This window comes from Ambystoma mexicanum, chromosome 7q (assembly GCF_040938575.1).
Source record: "Ambystoma mexicanum isolate Mex_15411 chromosome 7q, UKY_AmexF1_1, whole genome shotgun sequence".
NCBI classification, from domain to species: Eukaryota; Metazoa; Chordata; class Amphibia; order Caudata; family Ambystomatidae; genus Ambystoma; species Ambystoma mexicanum.
The window spans coordinates 591,999,139-592,022,646 of NC_090941.1; the positions used below are offsets into that span (position 1 = coordinate 591,999,139).

At 38.1% G+C, this 23,508-nt stretch overlaps 1 protein-coding gene across 16 annotated transcripts in view; it reads left to right on the forward strand.

The window, feature by feature from the left end:
• The window catches only part of POSTN (periostin), a 106,753-nt gene that overhangs the window by 16,864 nt on the left and 66,381 nt on the right, over positions 1-23,508 (forward strand). For all 16 annotated transcript variants that reach the window (XM_069640500.1, XM_069640501.1, XM_069640504.1 and 13 more), the window contains exons 3-6: positions 16,360-16,424; positions 18,266-18,423; positions 19,211-19,375; positions 20,691-20,837. In XM_069640500.1, coding sequence (XP_069496601.1) covers positions 16,360-16,424; positions 18,266-18,423; positions 19,211-19,375; positions 20,691-20,837 — 535 coding nt within the window. The remainder of the gene's footprint in view (positions 1-16,359; positions 16,425-18,265; positions 18,424-19,210; positions 19,376-20,690; positions 20,838-23,508) is intronic.

Consider the following 23,508-nt stretch of genomic DNA (forward strand, 5'->3'; position numbering starts at 1 on the left):
TATTTGACATATCCTGTCTTGCACAAACTAGCTTTCATAGAGTGCCCTTTGTCTGATTCTCTTTGAGCTCCATTCATTTCTTTTTGCTCCTGTTCTTGTTCTAACCAAGAACTGTGCGTATCTGTGAAAATATATATTACTTGCATACCTCTGTCACTGACAATTCTACTCTCCTAATTTAATCCTACGTAGGATTTTTCATCGTCCAATGCATGTTATATTTCCATATAGATCCAACAATCTTAGTCTGCATTAGGTATATATGCTGTTCTTCAGAACAGTGGCTAGAAATATACCAGTAGAATATCCCTAGAATGGAAATGTAAACATGTGCACAGAGATTACTAATCCTTATGCATAAAAAGAAAACACCCACTTACCCCATGAGACCGGAACAAAATACTTTGGATCGTCTCATGGCTCACAATCAATTCATATTGCTCCCCTCAACCCATATCGCTGCCCCTATACTTTCATATGGTGTTTTATCCTATGTCTAAGGATCATTGACGATAGTGGCCATTTCAGTTGATGGCCTTTAGCAAGGCGTAGAGGATTTAGTTGGACTCTTGGTTCATTTGAATCCCTTCTAGAGTTTGAGATGCATCGTACAGAGGTGTTATTTAACAGGATACAGCAAAACAATTTCAATCTACACTGTCAAATGGTGAATTCAAATAATCTAGATCTAACGTTGTGACCTTTTCTCTGCATGATAGAATAATTTAATGACCTTCCCTTTAGTCAACTGCTTGCCTATCTGTGATGTGATATGCATTAGTAAATTAAGGCACAGAGTCCACCAACTTTGAGATATGAGCTTGATGAAAATGTTCACGTGACTGTCCAAGAGGGCAGATGTCACTGTACCATGTGACCAGTTAGGTTTTTCATGGATTTGGGGGTCAATGAAAAAAATGCAGTTTTATCTGGTATGAGAATTTCTCATATTGGGAATGCTATGTAAAGCGTGTCTATTGTTGGGCCTAATGCCCATGTCCTCTATTTCTTATTCCTTACTTAGATTATTTTCTCAAAACTAAGGATATCACAACATTTTTTTGAATTATATTAAATCAGAACACTGTGAAATATCACATTTAAATCACACAAAAAATCAAAAGATTACCATTTGTAGGCAGCAGTCCATAAACAAAAATAAAATGTGGCAAATTCCAAGGAGGTGTTAATGTTAGGAAACATGTGAGCACAAACAAATCTCCAGATGGAGGTTAAGCTTAAGCTTAAGCCATCACCTGAAAGCCAAATAAAAAAATGTAGCACTTTATGTAAATGCTTTTATAATTTTTTGCGAACAGTTGTATGCCTGTTTCAAAAGAAGACGTTAAGGAAAGGTAAGTTGTGTGGGACATCACTCACCTCTCAGCCTCTAACATGTTTGCGATTTGTGTAATTTCTGGAATTTAAGAACATTTTGAGTGAATTAATATGATTCATTCTTCTTTAACAACTGCTCAAAAGTTGTAGATTATGAAACCCAATTCACACCTGCCATTTTTCTTACTGAATATATGCAGCCTTTTCAACTTTGTTGTCAGTTATTTCGAGTAGATTCTAGACAGTGTTGTCATGAAATAAAAAGTTTGGTAGCCTTGGGGCTCATCCAAATAAAATATGAGCGTACAAGCTTTAAATATCAAACCCAAATCTCCCCTTCTGCATTTGTGAGAACGTTTATGAAATGGTTATGCTATTGGTTGGTTACCATTAACGCTCAATGTCCTGAGTGAAAACACGCAATTTAAGTAATATCTCTCATTTGTATCCATTATTTGTTATTTTCACAATAATAATGATTTTAATTTATTTATTATGCATGTGTTTAAAAGAACCATTGCACATATAAAACCTATATACATACATACATACATACACACAATTAAAAATATGCACAATATTACATAATACAGTATCTACACAGACATAATAAGGTCCACAATATTCAGTCTTCTTTCCTTAATTCATTTTCTGTGCCAATAGTTGCTAAAACCAAATGATCTGGATCCAGTGGAATTCACAGCTCTTTTGGTGGCACATGAATCCGAAATGCATGGGTTGTCCTACATTTTCAGTGTACTGTCTTTTCTCTGAGGGATGTTGCAAAATGTGATGAAATGATGCAAGCACCCCTTCTAGGAAAAACACAGTCCATGGTAATCTAGAGAGTCACATGTCTATTGCTATTAGTATAGCTCTCAAATTCGCAAGGAAGCTAAGTGCTATAGAACAAGTTCAGACAGAGATAGAATAGGTCTTAAGTACCGAAAAGGTCATAAACACTTTTTACAACCTTTTTGGGACTAACACCCACATGAGAATTGGGCCCAGAGTGTTAGAGTGAACAGTAGTTGCAAAACATGGATGTCCTTCACACAGACTTATATGATTTTGGAGTACTAATTGAGCATAGTTTTGCAAAAATGTCAGACAATTGCCAAATTGATTTTACTGGTTTACTCACCTAAACAGAAGTAGACAATATTATTTGTAGTGACAATTACTGTAAGCAGATATGAGACCACGTTATCATAAAAATGCCTTTGTTAGCATTTGGCTCCATCTAAGTGAACTAATGGCAATGATTACTTGCACCACTAAAACAATCACTCCTCTCTGCATTCACAAGAATGTTTCCTTTTAACATGAGCATTGTGCAAGCTGAACAACATCAAGCGGCCGAAAATTCAAAGGGATGACTTTGGATTTTCTTTTTGTGATGTCAATTTTATCAGTCTTCTAGGGCAATGCACAACCTAGTTAGGAACAAAGGAATCTGAACACTAAGGGCCTGATTACAAACATGTTTTCAATGGGAGGTTCCCATGCTAAAACATCAGGCCCTAAAAGTTTCATTGAGAGTTGGTGAGATGGGCAATTTCTCGTATGAAATTCCATGGTTGTTTAGTGGATCATATACGTATGCAAATCTCTATATGTTTGTGCGTGTTCCTCAAACCAGCTAGCACTACTAAGAGACCACATACAGGTAATGTCAGGACTACAGGTTCTTATTCATCACTGTTCTGAATGCCAGCGGTTACCCAAACACGTGATGTGTCAATGGAAACACGTAGCATAGCATGGCTTTCTTCAAAACTGAATGCCCTTTAGAACAGAACATTTAAAAAATAAATAAAGCATAATCTGTGACCTAAATAATACAGTCAGATTGTTTTTTACTGGTGTCCAGTGATGTTTTCCAAGGAATAGGGACATTGATTGCTCTGAGACATTTGTCACAATTCTCATGGCATAATTCATACATAATTTTAGTGACTACAGCAGGGACCTAGAGATGCAAATTGAACATCCCTGTATTAATTCCCATAATCAAATTTTGCATGACTGACGGCTATTCAAATCATTATCAAGTGTGGTTCTATGAGAAACATACTCATTGGTGCAGCATTTTTATATAGTAGCAAGGGAGCCAACTACGTGCAAGATGTGAGATTTTGTTGAGACCTCAGATTGCAAGCTGAGTAGGTTACAATATAAATTACAATATAAGAATCCTATTTTATGGTCCATGGGAACGACATCCCGACATTTCTATTTTTAGAAAGTGATATGAAACGCAACAGTTAGCCCTATTCATCGTTGAGGATTCATCAGTTTGACAGTATCCAATCCTGTCTGCAGAAAAGAAAATAATGTGCATTATTTTAGTGATCGACCACTAAGTTGAAATATAAATACCTTTCCATCCACAAAAGAGTAAGATTTACCAACTATCTGCTACATAAACTCATAACGTAGCAGACCAATAAGTATGCATAGATGGTAAAAACAGGAGCCCCTTAAAATCTGAATAGAGCAACACATAGGAAAGGGATTCAAATCCATCTGTAGTCTCCCTCACACTACAACAGATTGAAAATAGTGGAAACCTCTGATAACCCCTCGTCCAAATGACTGAGTAGCAGAGAGTCATCTAGGATGATGCAAGTCACTGACAAGTCATCAATGACATGACATGTATCCCTGCCCTGAATAGCTCAAGATCTCAGAGGGACTGATTTAGAAACTAGCATGCGCAATTGCTGTTTCCATGTTAATTTAAACTAAGTTGGAGTTATCAAAATAAGCATCATTTGCATAGTATATTAAATAGTTACAGCAGAACAACAATATACACCATTGGGAAATTGTTTGGAGTCTTCCTCCTAGACAAATTTAAGAATTGGGCAGTCACTTCCGAATTACAGGATGACTTTCAGACAGGATTTGTAAAAAATATCGGAACACTGGCAAACATAATGTTACTCAGTGTATTGAAAGCCAAGGTGCTAGAGGGACGACCAAAGATACACCTGGCGTTCATAGACCTCTCTCACGCATTCGACACGGTGAATAGAGAGCGCCTATGGACTAAACTGAGGACAGGGAACTGCCCGACATCAATCCTGAACCCAATCATGGAGCTGTACTCTGGAACATCCATGAGGGTCAGACTCAATGGAAAAGGACAACTTTCAGAGGAGATTAACACTCACAGAGGTGTGAAACAAGGTTGCCCACTGGCCCCCGCACTGTACAACGCGTTCATTGGAGACTACCAACACTGGGACCCCAACATTAGAACATTTCCGCCTAGAATTGGAGATGAAACGGTTGGCAGACTACTCTATGCCGACGATATTTTACTACTGGATCAAACCGCCATAGGGCTACAACGCAAACTCACTTCGCTCGCAGAATATCTTGAGACCAACGATCTGATTCTAAACTCATCAAAAACAAAAATAATGACTCTGGAAAAATCCACTACACAAAAAGAAAATTCTAAATGGTTCCTGGCTGGAGGGAAACTGGAGAAAGTAAAATCATTCCGATACCTGGGAGTTATGATAAGCGCAAATCGCTTTGAAACCCCCATGCAGGAATCCTTGATTGCCAAGACCAAAATTATGATAACACAAGCTCGACTCATGGACAAAAAATACGGAAAATTCTCACTGAAACCAGTGCTGAACTTCTACACAGCGAAAGTGGTACCCGCCATTACCTATGGTGCAGAAGCGATGCCCATGATTCCAGAACGGATCTGGCAGAAGCTAGAAGGATTATTTTGGAGGAAAATTCTAATGCTCCCAAACTCTACTCCGATGGCATCTATTCGCAGAGAAATCAATGTCATCTCTTTAAAAGGAAGAGTCAAGCTAAACATCTTAATGCTGAACCGGAAAATTAGACTATCCTCTGTGAAGATCTTCAAGTTTATAAAGAAAGAACTCAAAACAGGAGAGAACAACATCCTAGCCTCTTGGGAGCAAAGAAATACAGAAACCCTTGAGGAAATTGGAAGCTCATGGGAAGAACTAGAAAGTAACCCCGCCAAAACAGTTAAAAAATTTAAACAAATGGATTGGATTAAAACGCTGGAAGAGGCCGCTAAATACAAACTGGCTGCGGACCTACCAGTCAATTACCAAAAACAAAATGAACCCATGAGCTATTTACTACAAGGTCCAAGTAAGCAAATTAGAAACACCTTTCTAAGAGCCAGGCTGAATCTCTTACACACGAAAGAAATCCTATTCATCAGAGGTTCTGCTGCTAATAACCTCTGCAGATTCTGCAACAAACCCGAAATAATAGAAACCTTGAGGCATCTGCTGCTGTCATGCCCGGGACTAGCGGCCAAAAGAATGATACATATGGGCCACTTATCCAAAAACAGCAGTTGCGGGGAGGAGGAATATTGGTGGAATATCCTGATGTCAGGTGGAAATGTAAAATCAGTAATCGCAGTCGGCCAGTTCTTCCAGAACATAAACCTGAAGAAAGAAGATCCAATCTGACAAGTACATTTTCACCTGTCTAGACACAGAAGCGCAATAGATCAGAATCCCTTGGGAACACAAACTCTCTGAACAACAAACTTTGTTAAAACTGTGAAAACAGTTGAATCAAATAAAAAAAATAAAATAAAAAAAAAATATTGTTAACAAGGAGGACAACAAATAGTTTGGCCCAGTATTGTTTTCATTAGTGAATTTGGTGTGTTTCAGAAATTAGATGAAACATGGAAAATTGCATTGAGGGATGGCATTAATGTCCTCACTGGCTTGTTGTTTTATGGAGCCTCATTACAGTTGCACTAGAAAGTCGATTGGTTTCATATCAAAACCATGGTTATAATCTATTCAATGTTTTGGTTTCATATCAAAACTATGGTGATAATCTCACAAATGTTTCCATCTACATTGTGCATCTTCTGAATGAATAAAAAGTAACATCTGTTCTTATTCATTCATTTAATAAGATGCTCTCTCATCACTGAGTTTATAGATCCAGTTGTAACTCAATTGTCGATACAGAAGGGACATTTGTAGCACTTTAAAGAATTAGCTTAGGCATCTTACTGCACAGTTTGCAGAAGGGTGTACTAGTTCCGAGCAACATTTTCTGAAACTAGTTTAGTACTTCAAAGTTGCCCTTCTGCTTCTGTCTTGTTTTACTTATTAATTTCACACTCAATGTATTGTTTTAAGTTTTGAATCACTGCCTCTATTCCTTTCTCTGCTGTTCTGTAATTCCACTAATACTGCTATTTACAAAATCTCAATTTGAAGGATTTGCTATAGGAGGTAACTCAAATGCAAATGGAAACATTTCCAATGAGCTTATTTAAGTGGAACTGAATTATCTAATGCGTTCAAAAATGGCAACCTCAACATTTCAGGAAGACTTATCACATTTTTTTAAACTGGATGAACGGCTACGGATTCTTCATAGAAAATATCAACATTAAAATACCTGTATTCAATATAAAATCAAAACACATACGAGATCAAAGTACAATACACTCTTGATGCGTAAAAAACAAAAAGCATATAAATAGATTACGCAAAGACGTAAGAATAAATACCTGAAACATTCCACCAACGCATACAGGTAACAAAAGATTTACAAAAAGATGACTGAACACCTTAAAAATATGACAGTCCAAACTTCCTAAGAATATTCCTAAGAATATACATTATATGCTTTTATTTGGTTTTTGTTTTGATGTTGATAATGAAATAAAATATCAAGTTATCTACTTGGTTAAAACAATACAAGCCGCTAAATGCCTGCGAAGTATGAAATATTATTCTGAAAATATCCACATTTAGCATAAAATAGAAAAATTGAAATAATGTGAGCCAAAACTAGGTGATTTAGTAATAATTCTCATAAATTATTATTGATGATTTGATTTGATTTTGAACTTATATTACACGTATCCATAACACCAAGCAGTGACTGCATCTGGTATAAGTAGTTGAACAGAAGGCGGAACAGTCATCCTAGACCATTATTCAAAGAGGAAAATGTTTAGTCTTTCCCTAAAATCACAAATGGAATCATTTTCACGAACATCATTTGGAAACAGATTCTAGGCTTGTGAGCCTGCAGAGGAGAAACATCTTTCACCCCTATAGACAGTTTTAGATGATGGAACTATCAAAAAATTTTGTCCCAAGGATTGAAGAAGGCAGTTTGCGTGGTAAACAACAATTTGTGAACAAAAATAAGGGGGACCCAAGCCATGAAGACATTTGAAGACCAGTCAGAGGGTCTTAAACAGGACCCTCTGATGCACTGGAAGCCAGTGAAGACTCATGCGAAACTGAGAGATAGCTGATTTCCTAGACAATGAGAAAATGAGCCTGACAGCTGTATTCTGAGCATCCTGCAAATGCTGCATTTGATTTTTCGGGTTACCCATAAGCAGGACATTACAATAATCTAACCTAGAATTAACTAATGCCCCAACTACCACTGGACAATCTTTCTCTGAAATATGAGGTAGTAGAGGCTTCAACAATTTAAGATGGAAATAAACAGCTTTAACAGTTACATCAACCTCAGAGTTACAATTTACCTTAGATGAGACCATTGTTGGGACTTCAAAGAGTGCTGGACAGGAAACACACTGTAGAATATTAGCGCACCAGTAGATCTGTTTATGGCACAGCCAGATTTGTGGGGTCCCGTTTTGACTCTTGGATTTAATGCTGTCTGTGCTGGAGGACCTAGCCTAGCATGCTCGTCTCAGGAACTGATCTGCCCAATATATAAAAAGGGCCCAAGGGAACAGCCGGGGTCCTATAAGCTGATAGCCCTGTTGGATTCCGCTTTTGAGATCTTGCGATTGGATATCCTTGGGAGACTTGAGTCCTCGGTTGAGAATGCAGATATCCTCTCCACTATCCAAATTGGCTTTAGACCGGGTCTGGGCACAGAAGAGCAGACTTTGAATCTCTACTTGATTGCAGTACATTCCCTGTTTGTTAGGAGGTGCCAATTCTTTTGGCTTTCATGGATCTGAGCATGGCCTTCAATAAAGTCAATCGTGATAGGCTGTGGAACGTGCTCAGATCCATGAACTGCTCCGGTTCATTGGTGGACCTGATGGAGAGATTGCATCTCTCTTCAATGGCCCAAGTGAGGAGTGGAGCTGATGACAAGGTATCCCCTCATTCCAAGTGGAGTGTGGGGTGCATCAGGGTTGTGTCCTGGCTCCACTCCTCTTCTGTCTTTATACAAAAATGCCTATATGTACACTTGTTAAAGTCATCTTCTGATTTTCCCAAGCTGGGTAATAGACATCTGCCAGTACTTGCTTATGCTGTTGATGTGGCTTTGCTTGCCCGCACCACCAGATCATTACCGCATCTTGTGGGTGAATGTTCTGGTTTTATGGCCTATCGTGGGCTCAAGATAAATGTCTGGATATTGGCCGTTATGGCGTGTTGTGGAAAGAAACAACCCCTCCCCCCCAGGTCCTCAGTGATTCTTTGTAAAGTAGAGCTATTCCCAAGAGTTAATACTTTTTTGATTATCTTGGGGTAAGATTTGTGCAAATTTGAGGCCAGTGGCACATTCTAAGAAGCAGCTACAAAAGTTTAAGCAGGAAATCACAGGAGTATACAGAGCTCTGGGCTCATTTAAAGCAAAACAGCCGGAATTGGTGCTAAAGTTTTATCATGGTAAAGCTACATCTGTGGCTAGATATGATATGGAGTTGTGGGAATTTGGCAGGTTGGAGCTCATCCAGGTGGCCGAGAATGACATTTTTAAGACTGTTCGAGGGTTGCCTGGGTATGCTCCAAATTTTGCAGTCCACCAAGAGCTTGGCTGTCAGTACTTGGGCAACTTGACTGTCACCTTACTGGTTAATCACTGGCAAAAAACTGGAGAAGCACTAGAGCTACTCTGACTCAAGAGCTAATTAGTTATTTGGTGCCCAGAATGACTTATTAAAACATTCCCTCATTCCCTGGCTCAAGCATGTGAGGTTGCTGCTGGCGGATGTAGGGGAGGATCATTGTTTTTTTACACCAGTTCTGTTGTCACCTAAGACTGCAAAGTCTGCAAGAGCAGATGTGCTCCAGCTTCTTCTGGCCAGAAGAGCATCCTTAGAGCTTATGGAGCCTGCTAATAGATTACACTCACTGATTACATCCCATGGCCTTCACAAATATGTGTGCTGGGCCAACCATCCGTCTCAGCAATTTCTGTGTAAAGGGTCAGTTTTAAATGCATACATCTGAGAGCTGTGATGTTGGTCTGGTCCAAAGGGAGAACGGACCAGTCCTGTCTCATTTTTAGGGCACCCAAAGAAGATCTGGCACATCTCAATATATTCTGCCCCACCTTCTCAATAATCAGGGAACAGACCTTAAAACCCAGTTTACAGGGCCGTGGCCTGCGACGATACAACCCTGCATTATATTACTTGTTGCTGGTTCATTTCTTCAAGTGGGGTAGGCTTTTTTTTTTTATAGCGTGCCTTATCATTAAGAGAATGCATTTATAAGTCAGGCCCCCACTGTCATTTCCAGTGAATAGACATCTCTGCATACAGTAGAAGTGTCAACTCCTAAGGGTTCCAATTACACTATTAGCCTAAACACTTTCTTATTGCTCGTCAACCCAAGATTGAAGTCGCCTAAAGCTTGTGCTTAGCTTACTATGCTACACTTATTGTCATGTACATGAACTCCATAGAAAAAGCTTTGGATGTGTGAGAGTGCACAAGAGATGACTTCAATACACATATGTAATGAATGCAATAAACCACTTGGTTGGTGCCAGGACCCAGAGAAAATATAGAAAGAATGAACTGCAAACCTGCAGAGTTTGTGAATTTCTATTAGCATTGACTATAATTGAAGTAGGGCTAAAGAAAAGTGCCAATAAATACATCATCTAGCCATGCTTCAATAAGCTCAAATGTGTCACACTAATGCTATTTAGTGAAGTTGAAAAGTCACTGGTGTGAATTAGTAATTATGGTACTATTCAAAGGCACATACTTCTTAAATGCATACATTTGAAATGATTTCACTGTCGATGCACGTGAGGATTGATTGATCAACAATCTGAACAGCATGTGCTACACCTTACCTCACTTATTGAATATTTCATCAAATCCAATTGAATTAGTAATCAAATAATCATCAACTAAATATAATAGTGTTTAATGGACAGCCAACACGTGTTTCAACCGATTTATGGTCTTCCTTTAGGCACTTGAGGGATTGTTTTCATCCGAGCTGACATTCTCCTTGACTGCAAAAATTGAGCATTATTTAATGGAATATCTTTTAAAGCAACATATAGCTTCTGTCATACAAGATTACAAAGTTGTGTAAGTTCCCATGGCTGACAATCCGGTTCACAGACTGCTTCTATGGTCAGACTCAAGTGAAGTTGGGGAGGTACAAATGTTTGGTACCATTTGCATTATTCTCTAATCGTATTGCAAGCTACACCGAACCCTTTTCTCCTGTTTGCTGACAAGTTCAAACAGAGCAATAATTCCTGAAAAAGGCCCACACTTTTCATTCCATGACAGGAATTGTGGCATTTTGTACAGGATTTCCCCATTTTTTATTATTTTTGTCTACGATATTGCAACGTTCGTGTGTATTTCGAACATCCAGACACAAACATCATCTGCATCTGTTGTCTTTTGGAGACCCGTACATACTAATCCAAGACCTCACAAGGACAGTGTATCTGGGTCATGGTATTAGAGCGAGAGGGATCCAACTATAAGGAGGATCTTCCTGCCCCCACTACTAATAATTCTGGTGCCGGGAGACCTCCTAATCCAGAACATGTTTCTAGCCATGTCCATGTAGTTCTTGACCCTACACACCTAGGGAGAGGCTTTATTTACAAATGGCCCTGATGATAACTTCTTAGTCTTTCTGACTGGTAGCCTCAATGCTGTCAAATGGCAGGAGTTTATTGGCCCACTATTCCCGACTTTGTGGCTCAGCACGAGGACCATCAGCAAATGTGATTATTTTTTCCTGGAAGGAGTCGGACACCAGATTTTTCACTCTCTAGAGCCCCCAAACGTCACTCCATAAACATTCAGTGCATGATGGAAAGTAGACATCACACACACCGAGAAAGGAGCTGTCTTAATTGCGACTTGACATTGCTGTCATTCAAGCAGTTGATATTTTTGCAGGCAGAAGTTGAACAAACAATGAAATCCCTTCTTTCCTCACAGTTGTCAGGGACCCCCACTTTCTTCCTTTGCTGTCACAGTGATGCATTTTGAGGACGATTGGGACACTTAACACAAAGAAGCAATATGTATAAGAGATAATAGCAAAACGTGCAAAAAAAGTATTCATACCCGATATGTCTGGATGTCCGTTTTAAATTCACCTCATTCACATGGAGCAGACCTCTTCAGTGGTCCCTCTCGATTTTAGATTTTCTCCTCTGTATTCCACATAGCAACCCATCATTTGCATTTGTTTTGATTGGTTGCCATGACAGCTGCAGCCAGATGCGATCCCCAGTGGTCACCCATTAGGAAGTATGCAGTATGCTGCATAGACCTTGGTAACCCAAGCGTATTAAGTCTGTATTTCTTGGCTAGGAAGGTATGATGCTTTCTTCATTTCCTCTCCATGCTAGATATTGACTCATCCACTGTCAATTAGTTCAAGTATAAAATTAAATTTTCTACTTGTCAGAAAGAAAAGTTATAATTTAGAATACATTGTACATGCTTTGTAACAATGCATAGACAAATATAAGAATGAGACGTCAAAAAAAGTTTCTTTGTATTAGTAAGGCTTAACAGTTCTTAACATTGATGTTAACACCGTATTGCAAAAGCAACTACCGAATACCTACTATGCTATGAAACATGTATGTAGTAGATTTCAATAACACTCTATCAATTGTAATGCACTGCTAGATTTAGACAAAAAGTGGTCCATTTATATGGAAATGCATTATAATAATACCTAATTCCTCAGCATTGTTGATTCACAGAGCTAACTTGCAGAATGAGGACCAGTTATCAAGCTTAAACCTTTGCATATCTATGTGTTGGGTGGGGTCGTCTCTCCACATAAGTTAGTGTGTCGTGACAAGCCTTATTATTTGGGGGAAATGTGAAAAAGAATGCAATTGTCCATCATTTGGGTGAGAATTCCTATATCGGTTTTGGCAATGAAGACAGAGTTGTCTAAAAGTACCTGTCTTCTTTACTCACCCGCCTGCTCTTGTGCTTTAACAAGGAAGATAAAAGTGCTGCAACAGAGATCATCACAAATGTCACCCATTTCTAAAATAAGGGGATGTGCTCAAGAAAGCTCGTTCATGACCAAGTCACGTGCATACCCTAGAGATATTGCATGACAGTAAACATGCAGTATGTACAATGCACACACAGCTTTCCATATTTTGTATTTACTCTTCATAATCATTTTGTTAGCTGAAAGTCCTTGGACGAGTGGTTTAATTTTCTTTCTGCATTGAAACTCTCATTACTCTAAATCTTGAATGTTCCCCATGGCGTGAGAAAAATGCTCTAGTGTGCTTCCTAGAGATATGCATTTTATTCACATTTTATTACAGACAACAATGATATTGTTCCTCTACTCAGCACACATTCTATTTTCCTGCACTAATGGGAAAGGTGAGTCCTGAGACATACATAACATTGCCCGCCTATAGATCTATACATGTAAAGGTGCTAATTCTTCTGAAGTACCTTTGACAACTTTGACTATTATTCTACTCAGATTGCCAGCAATTAATATTTTGTGTACGTTAAGGCCATCTGAACATTTGAATTGGGCTCTCATAAATTCAAGATCAGCTATTGAAATATAGAAGGAATTACCAATCGTATAGTTTAAAAAGAAAACGTATGATCACTTTCTGCTTTAGAGATGATTCATGGTTTATTTATCCAAGCTTAGGTCTGTAGAAGTACAATATAAGATGGGCAAATCAGGAAGCGTGGCATGTAAATGTGTTGCTGCTCTTTATACATCAGGTCTGTCCTTTTCAGTACGTTCATCCCCATAGAGGGGTTGACTATACTGAAGTTTTGATGGCTAACTTAACCCTCACTAAGGATATGGTGATCTGGTCTATTTACTGCCAGTAGATACCAGACCATTTATCGAAGACTCAGGTCTCTGTCTAGCATTGCAACTGCAGATTTTGCAGCATTTTATGTCCTGACAACTTTGATAACATTATACAGTCATATCTGTAAGTTAACCATCGTTTAACATGCCAGACAAATTCACCTTCATATATATATATATATATATATATATATATATATATATATATATATATATATATATATATAGTTTTATCAAAATTTATAGACACATCCATAAAATATATTTGGTCTAGAAGACAGTTTCCATATATATATATATATATATATATGCATCTGCAGGGAAATGACAATGTGTCATGTATGATAACATTTCGAGCACAGCTCTGGTTTACAAAGGGAAGTGTAGACACATTGGGCTTCATTACGTGTTAGGCGGTAAGGGATTAGCGGCACCGGTAAGAGCACCGGTGCCGGTAATCTCTTACCACCCTATTCCGAGGTCCCTTAGCGGGTCCCTTCCTTAACGCCTGGCTTTAACAGGCGTTATGGAAGGGACCCGTTAAGGGACTTCAGAGCTAATAATGGTACCACAAATTGCAGTACCGTTATTAGCTCCATCCCCATTCCCATTGAGCCCTATGAGAATGGGGAATGGTTCCCGGAATGGGGACTTACCGGGTCCTCCAAGGTTGGAATGACCCGGTAAGTCCCTATTTCGGGAACCCGGACCCGGAATGCTGTAAGGGGGTAGCAATGGCGCTAATAGTGCCATGACTACCGCCTGCCACGTAGCCCCCTTGTAAATCCCATTTTGATTTGCTGTGACAGCCTTACTATGAGCCTGGTCTTATCAGACCCCTGTCTGTCTTTTAACGGAATACCTTTTGCCTGACATAAAAATCTGTTCAGTTTTACATTTGCAGCTCTGTAGTGTGGATATGTAAAATGGGTGTTTTTAGCAATTCTCAGCATTCAAATGGGCGTAGGAATGGAGCGAGTTTCATAACAGTTTTCACCAAACCTTTTTCCAAATAGGTGGTGGAGCCAATGTATATGTAATGTAATCTAAGAGGTCTTGTTGAGTGCCCTTTGGCGTGACAATCTGCTTCTTAGAGTTTTGCTGAGGAACATAGGAGTATGTTATTCATAGGATATAACCCAAGATCTCATGTGCTATAGAGCATTGGGGCTGGTTAGCTGCTGATGTGCGAGAGTGTGATAGGGCCTATGGTGGGCATCTGCATTGGGTTTGTTTGTGTAGTGTAAAGTGCTAGGAGATCTTCTCAGTAAGGTGGACAGTTTGAGGGAAGGTAGTGTAAGTCTTATAACGCAAAACAACCTGAAAAACTGCACTTTCAGAAAGGTCTCATATCTGCAGCTCACCATGCCACCTGTCCATCTCCTCTCTTGCATTCTTTGTCTCTGTCACATATAAGTACACTGTATCCCATGAAGAACAAAAACAATCATCTGATATTTGGCAGATGAGGCAAATGGACAGTCTGATAACTCCAGACTGTATCATGAGCCATGGAAGCAACAACCTTCGGTCCATAGAAAGGGCTACTTGAAGGTTGAGTGTGGCAGGCACCAATGTCACTTTCCTTAGTATGTTGTTTGGCATGTTGAGAGAGACTAAAACCTCATTATAACATGCCCAGGTGCTATGCTCATTAGCCTGCTGAGATTGTGGCCATTCAAGGGCAGGTCCCATTAAGGCAGAAAAGGCATTTGCCAGGTGTTTGCCAGTCATCAGTCAAGGCAACGGTCAGAGTCCCTGCTAATTTGAGCCAGAGTTCTACCCTGCTCACAGAAGCATTAAACCCTTCTTGAAAGTCCAAATTGAAAAATCCCTCTCAAGTCCCCCAACCAACATAGCTTATTAGGTTTTGATGCAGCACTAGGACTTTGCTATTAGAGTCATTCTGCAACCCTGCACGAGATTCTTCACAAAGTATTAGATGCACACCTGACACTCACATGACACTCACATGTGCTAGTTGGGTCCTCGTCTTCACATTGCATGAATACTTATTTTGTTAACAAGTGGATCTGCATGTAGAGTTGCATAACAACATGGGCAGTTAGCTCATAACATCATGCTGCAAGGCTGCTATGTGTGATGCAATATGTGATATTTTGAAATTAAAATGTTTTTTTATGGTTTAGACATTTTAATTAGACAAACAATCCTACTAAGAAAAGGGTTATCTTTTTTGTGTCTTGCAAACCAGCAGAAAAAAAAAATAATCATTGATACAGTACAGTCACCATACTCACATTACATATTTTGTGGAGAAGGTGTGTTGATTTCCATCTAAACGTCTTGTAAAATAGTATATATGTTGCTGGCTTGTGCAATTCAAGTGGGAATTCCCATGGGAAAACATGTTTTTTTCCCCCCTAGTTGAATAATGTAGGTGGTTATTCTTTTTCATTGATCCCTGTGTCAGAAAACATCTCAGTTTATTCTAAATTATAATGGAATTCTGTGAGTGGGATGTCTCTTAGAGATGTTCTTACAAGGACAAAACATTTTATTGTATTAGTTGTAAGACAATATGTCACACGAGAGATATGTACTATTGGTGTTTAACTAACACAAACAGTTCTCATCTAAATTGATTTTGATTGAAAATGCCTTTATTGCAATATTTCATTCACATAGTTTGTAGGAAAATAATCAATCATATGCATATTGCATTTGTTTCATTACAATATTAACCATCATATTATCCTTTGGTCCGCAATATTATTTTTGTTCTTGTTTAGCTAACAAATGTATTAACTATTATCTTTCAAACACACAATGAAGCATTCATTCATATGAAAATGTAGCAGAATATTGATAAAGTAATCTGATGCTGATATTCATTTATCAAACACAGCATAGTAAGCAATGAGATAAAATATAATTAATAGTGTTGCCTTTTCTTCTTTTTAAACAGGACAGTGCTATATGAATGCTGCCCTGGATACATGAAATTGGATGGACAGCAAGGATGTCCTGCAGGTATAATGCCTCACATACTTTGTTGAAATACATAAGTATTTTCTTAACTGTGCCAATCAGTAGTTACCTTTTGAGAATGCCAATATCCATAGAAATAGTTGATGTTCTATTGCTTGTTATTTATGTTAAGATTGACAGATAGCAACTGACAGCAAATTTGTTTATTTTGCAGACCAAGCTGTACAAGTGTACATTAGTGCTTCGGTTTTGTTGGTTGTATATCTGCTGAGTTAAGATCTTCCCTGCATTTGAATGTCCAGACGTTGATATCTTCTTAACATAAATCACTCCAAAGTAGGGATGAACAAAAGCACTGCATTCATGATATGTGATGCATGCTTTAAAAACATTTGGATTTTTTTAAATTAAAAACTAAAACATTATTTACATTAATCAATTAATGTTATTTGTTGTTTTAATTTTAAACTGTATGTCACTTGTGTACATTTCGGATAAGTCAGCAACATTTTTTAATTTTACAAACGTTATTTTTAATTTCAAGCAAATCAAATTCTTTAAAAAAAATCAAGTAAACTATCTTAGGCTTTGAAGATTTGGAGTTAGTTCCTACAAACTTTAAACTAACCATTTGTGTCAGGCTATGTTTAATATAAAAAAATATATAAAGGCAAGTACTTTTTCATAAAAATTGCCCCCAATATAATGTTATAAAGTTTGTAGCCATCACACGTTTTTGGAGAAAAAAAAAACGACCTATTGCAGATAATGTTTTAATAAATGTATCAAAATCTTAATGTCGATTAAATTCAAACCCATTTTGCAACCCATAAATATAATTAATTACATCACACGAAATTGACCATGTTCATTTTAGTCATACATAATATTGGTCAAATTATTTGAAAAAAAAGATTTCTCCATATAAATACAGTTGATCACTTTTTAACAAAAGCCACACCATTTTTAGGATTTGCAACATACTTTTGACAAGTGAACATAAAATATCTACTTTTAAATGTCTTAAAATACATTTTAGTCAACATGTGTAAATAACATGTTATACACCATAGCATTTTGAATTTACAATGAAAACATATCACCTTGGTTTAAGATGAGTTCTGCTTTTAAGAATCATGGCAAAACCAATTTATTTTTCAAGTAAACAATGACTAGAGAAACTGGTTTCCCTATAGGACTACAATTTCCAGGTTGCACAGTTCTTACCAGGAGGGGCAACTATTTCACATATCTTTACTATGAAAACTGTATATTGTGCTGGGGAGAACTTAAGATCAAGAAAACGTGAAAATGCCATGTGTGAACATGTATGGATGTCAATAGATCTATGACTTTCTTCCACCTTGAAGCATCAACATTACAAGTAACGCAGTGAAAATTGAAGAAATGGATGTGAGTGTTAATAAATGCAGGGCAATGCTGTTGTGGGAAGCTTTTTGGATAAACGAGAAATACTGAATTAGAGATCAACATTTCTTACTAATTCTGATCTAGCAGACAAATACAGAAATCACCATTCAATTAAAAACGAAGAAACAGAAAGCACATGCAAGACATATACGAGAGGCACTCCTCACTTGCCATGCTGAGACACAGATTGGGGCTCCTGAATTGGTTGTTTAGGGCAAACGATTGACTCCAAATGTTAGCCATTCTCTGATTGGGTCTTTGAAATTAAATAGCTGCCTGGTCGTAAATCATCAGGTTCCTGGGTTCCCTTATTTACCAATTAACTGGTGAACTGGTAACTGCTGGAAAGAAACCACACTTACAACCTGATTGAGAAAGACTTGTTTCATTAACTATATTTCCTTTGAGGTGACATTGTTTTTCATTATGTTTTATCCTTTGTGTATTTACAGTGGCTCCAATTGACCATGTCTATGGCACCCTGGGCATTGTTGGTGCCAGTGTGACACAAGACTATTCTGACAAATCTGGGCTGAGAAAAGAAATTGAAGGACAAGGATCATTTACTTTCTTTGCACCAAGCAATGAAGCATGGGACCTCCTAGATCCAGTAAGTATCTTATTTCGCTTAAAATTATTTGATATGCACTTAACAATAAGACTATTAAAGGAGCAATGACTTCAAAATGAGTTTAATTGATAACATGGTGGTAATGTGTAAAAAACATGCCATAGAGAAATATAAGGAGTAAACTGCTAGGTGTATCCAATACCTAGATTCGTCTGCACACTAGTCCCTGTTTCACAGAGAAAACCTGAATTTGGAAGGTGTGCCAGGCACAGTGTGCAAAGAGCCTCTCCGCCCAGTCCCCCATGCCTATGTACTCTCTGTGTGTATTACTGATGTCTACATTTTAATAGGGAACATGCACACATGGGGATGCAAGGGCTGCATCCCTGGTCATGGGCGTAGTCTGGCCCATCACTATCACACACAATCAATTTTTGGCATACACTGCCTATTTCTGGAGCGGAATTGGAAAGAAAATATGAGAATTAGCAAGTTGTGAATGAGTGTTTTCTCCTCATTACAAACACTGGAATGCTGGCAGGCATCTGAACATACTTCTTTCTGTAATGTGCCTGTGCTTGAATAGTGACAAGACAGTCCAGCCATGGCAAAAGAGTCATAGAGGAAGCACATCACAGAATGTATGATACGTGTATTGTTTCATAAAATGTATATGTAAGTAGCAGCTACTTTCCCTGGAAATTAGACCCAGTAGTTTTAAGGGAAACATTAATGAATATTACATCGGTGCATAATATGTAAGGAAATAATTCTATAACTTTGTGGCAATTGGACATGAAATCCTAATTAAGTTTTCTTTTTGCAGGAAATTCGTGATGGCTTGCTTGGCAATGTAAATATTGAACTGCTAAATGCCCTGCACTTTCACATGGTAAACAAGCGTATGCTGACCAAGGACCTTAAGAATGGAATAACGCTGACATCCATGTATAATAATCTGGACCTCCTCATCAACCATTATACAAATGGAGTAAGTTTATTCATCTTGCATGTGCCAATTATGCAGTCATCTGTGTTTTTCTTTAAACAAAAGATCTGCTGAATTTCCTTGAAACGTTGATCTGAGCTGGAAATCACACACGTTCGCATCGAGTGCTCTGTTGGCATAATACATTTTTGGTAGAAAGGATAGGACAGACATGAATTAACTCACACTTTCTAACACTATTGAAAGAGCATACAATATTGTCTTCAAGTTGACATACGTGCCTCAGGATCATTTACAGGATAACCATTTAAATTTCAGAAAGTTGCACTGCTGTAACACACCTTCCCAGACAAACTGTGATGTGAGGAGCAACCTTTTGGCTGGCTACCCTTTACACCATACCAACCAATACACAAATGCAATCATTTGAAATAGTACTGTTTTTGGAAAAAGTGCCTTCAGATGCCAAAAAGGACAAGCATACATGCCAGCCTCTAATAGAGCAAGGCTGCACTATGCCTCAATAAAGAAATTGGCGTTTGATATCAAACTCTTTGTAACATTTTAGTTTTGTATCGCCTAAATGGAGATAATGTTTCATGTACAACTTACTTATAGTTTCATCTATGTTATTGTAATGAGACTAACACATTGTCAGTAATGTCTTTGCCAAAATCAACATCCAGCCTAATGGTCTATTATTGAAATGGTTTTGTCAAACATATTCAACAATAAAGTCCCAGAAGATTTAGCTTTGGAAATTTTAAGACTTTCCAAAGCTAAATCTTCTGGGACTTTATTGTTGAATATGTTTGACAAAACCATTTCAATAATAGACCATTACCATTACCATTGATTCTTTACCACAAACATGGAAACAAGTACTTGTTTCCATGTTTGTGGTAAAGAATCATTACATTTTCTAAGTAAATGTACCAATAGCACTAACTAATAGGCACATACACTATTGTGTGTGTTGTTAACAAAATGAAGCCAGCCTCATCTGCAATGTCAATGAACACTGTAACAGTGACTAAATACATGTGTTTTAAAGTATAGATGTCTTGCCTATTTATGATTCAAATACATGTTTTTAAAAATCTGTCTAAGAATCACTGTATTGCAGGAAACAAATAGACATATTGTTTGGTCATAACTAAATTCCAAAGCATTATCAAATATGTGATCATGCCAGTATCTGAGGTTTCATAAGTGTTGTAGTGGTTTGTTCTAGAGGTGGTCACTTAGCTCTCAGAATAGATCTAAGGCATTTGATGAGTTATCACACCTATATCAAATTGCTATTTTAGTTTAATTTGAGTGACCACTAACATTTGTCATTACTATTATGTTGCAGGTTGTTACTGTTAACTGTGCTAGAATCATCCATGGAAATCAAATTGCAACAAACGGTGTTGTTCATGTGATTGACCGTGTGGTAACAGCTGTGGGCAACACCATTCAAGATTATCTGGAGTCTGAAGATGAACTCTCATCTCTGCGAGTAAGTCATTATTATAAAACTAGCCTTTTCTGCTTGTGAGGATGTGCCCATGTTCCTATTTCCAGTCACTATGCATATGGAGATCATGTGTGCACTGCAATTACGAAATGCAACTCCTCCATATTGGAAAATGTATGAGAGAAAAAGGTGACCACCATTTTATTTTGCAGACCAATCTGCCCCAGTGCAATTGATATGTGAATAAACAATTCAAATGAGATAATTTGGAATATGCAGATTTAAAGTCAGAGGGCTAGTTTTCAAAATTAAAACCTTTCAATAGTGTGCAATTTAAATTGTGCTGCCTATTTAACCAATTTTTGAGTAATTCTAATAATAAAACACATGTTTTTGTATAGCATTTCAAGCTTGATCTCTTCTCTCTACTAAGCAATTTAACAATGGATCTTATTTAACCAATTTTTGAGTAATTCTAATAATAAAACACATGTTTTTGTATAGCATTTCAAGCTTGATCTCTTCTCTCTACTAAGCAATTTAACAATGGATCTTATTTTTACCTCTACCAATGTATCAACATTGGGAGGATGTTTGGTTTTGTACCCATGACTGTGGCTTAGGTTGCATACAGATCTCAGAGACATACACCTAACTCAGTGAGCTATCTTTTCTGCCTTGGCAAATGCAAATTAACAGTTTCCTTTATGTAAAACTATTATAATTTTTTTAAATATCTTTTATTTCTGTTGCTAGGTTACAAACATACCTCTTTATTCTTGTAAGCAAACTCGCAATCAAATGTATTATCATCCATTCCTGAGTATTCATTGCAGAAAGACACTGGTCCTCATTATGCACCTGGCGGAATGGGTTAACGTGTGCTGCTAATGGAGGCGGACCCGTTAAACCCATTCCGTCTGATTACGAGGTTCCCTCGCGGTACCCGGTAAGGACCCCTGGTAAAACCAGGCGTTCTTACCGGGTCCCGCGAGAGGCCCAGGGAGCTAACAACGGGCCAATCATAATTGGCCCGTTGTTAGCTTCCTGCACCCATTCCCATTGAGCCTTATGGGGGCTAAAATGGGAATGGGGAAGGTCCGGGCCCGGGTTCCCTGAAGGAGGAATTACGGGCCCTCCAAACTTGGAATGGTCCGGTAATTCCCCATTCAGGGAACCCAGACCCGGTTCGGTTTTGGTGGCAGCCATGCCCTTATTAAGGGCATGTCTACCGCCAAAGTCGTAATGAGGCCCACTGTTTTGGCCAGAGAATTTTTACAGCATGCCTGAAAAAATTGCAAATTACTCCAATGTAAACTGAGCTTCTTTACTGGATGACTTACTTAAGATTCTTAAATTAAGTCACCACCATTTTGTTGACCTGCGCGTTTTGCTAAATTATGCAAACATGCATAACTTTGGCCAGTCGAAGACCCCCACTAGACCAGCCTAAGTGAGCAAATCCAAAATCATGCCTGGGAGTTCTTGGCGTGTAAATGGTGGTGGGAATTGTAAAAATAGGAAATATGCACTGAAAGTGTAACATTAGGTGCATCTAGACATATGTTTACACATATACATTCTCAATGTATGTGTATTATGAGAGGTGTGAAAATGAATACACATCTATCTACATTTGAGGAATGTGTGGTGTAAGAAGGATTATGTGCTGGATAAATATTTGGGACAAAGGGAAAAGATGTTTGTCTAATCATTTTTTCCCCTTTACACTGGTATACCGTTTTGCCATGTCTGTTCACTAATATTGAGTGTAAATGGCCCAGTTGTGTGAATCTGATGTCACCTATGTGGATCTTCTGACAGTTACAAGTTTCCCCCACCTTCTTTTTGAATAAGTATTGAAGTTAGAAGTTATGACAGTGAAAAACACTAGTATTATTCAATTGCCCTAAATTCAAATAATTATCTGGCAAAATGGTGTAAATCGTCCATTTTAAAGTACCGGGCTAGCTAGTTGTAAATAGTGCTGCTGTTATGATGCACTCAGAGAGTGAATTGATGCCTGATGATGATACAACACTTCCATACTCTGGCTGTCCAACGAAAGCTGTTCTTTTTTGAGAAAAAATGTCTATTCCTACTTTTGGTTATGACTGGCATAGAGTGCCAATGAGTCCACTGTAATTCTGCAAGGACACTATTATTAACCACAACATGTACTCCAGGCAGACACCCAAAATCATTGGAATGCAATTATCCCATTACTAGGCAACTGATCCAGAGCATCATTGGGAACACAGAGCGGTTTGTGAAACTATATGTACTCAAATGTGTAAGGTAATCAAACAGTCCCATTGATTATCATTGATTATATATCATTTTCTGGTTTAACACTGGCTGATATGTGTGTCCAGCCCCAGCCATCAATTCTCAGAGGAGATGCTGAAGCATACATACCCTTCCTGAGCATCCCTCTGCTTCTAGCTTAACCAATGTGTCATTCAGGACACCCTCATAGAGAAAGGCAAGGTTGATAAAATAACAAACTCTAAGTTGTCAGCTTGATTCATGCTGAGGCCTAAAAAACACATTCATCCAGAAACCAGAGTACTATCAAAAGTCTATTACTTTCTTCTTTCCACTGTCTAGTTCTCTGTCTTCCCCTCCATTACCTGATTACCTCTGCTAAAAGCAGAGACAGTTGTAATGTTGCCCAAACTAGACAAATCTTAGTGCTGAAAAAACCTCTGAA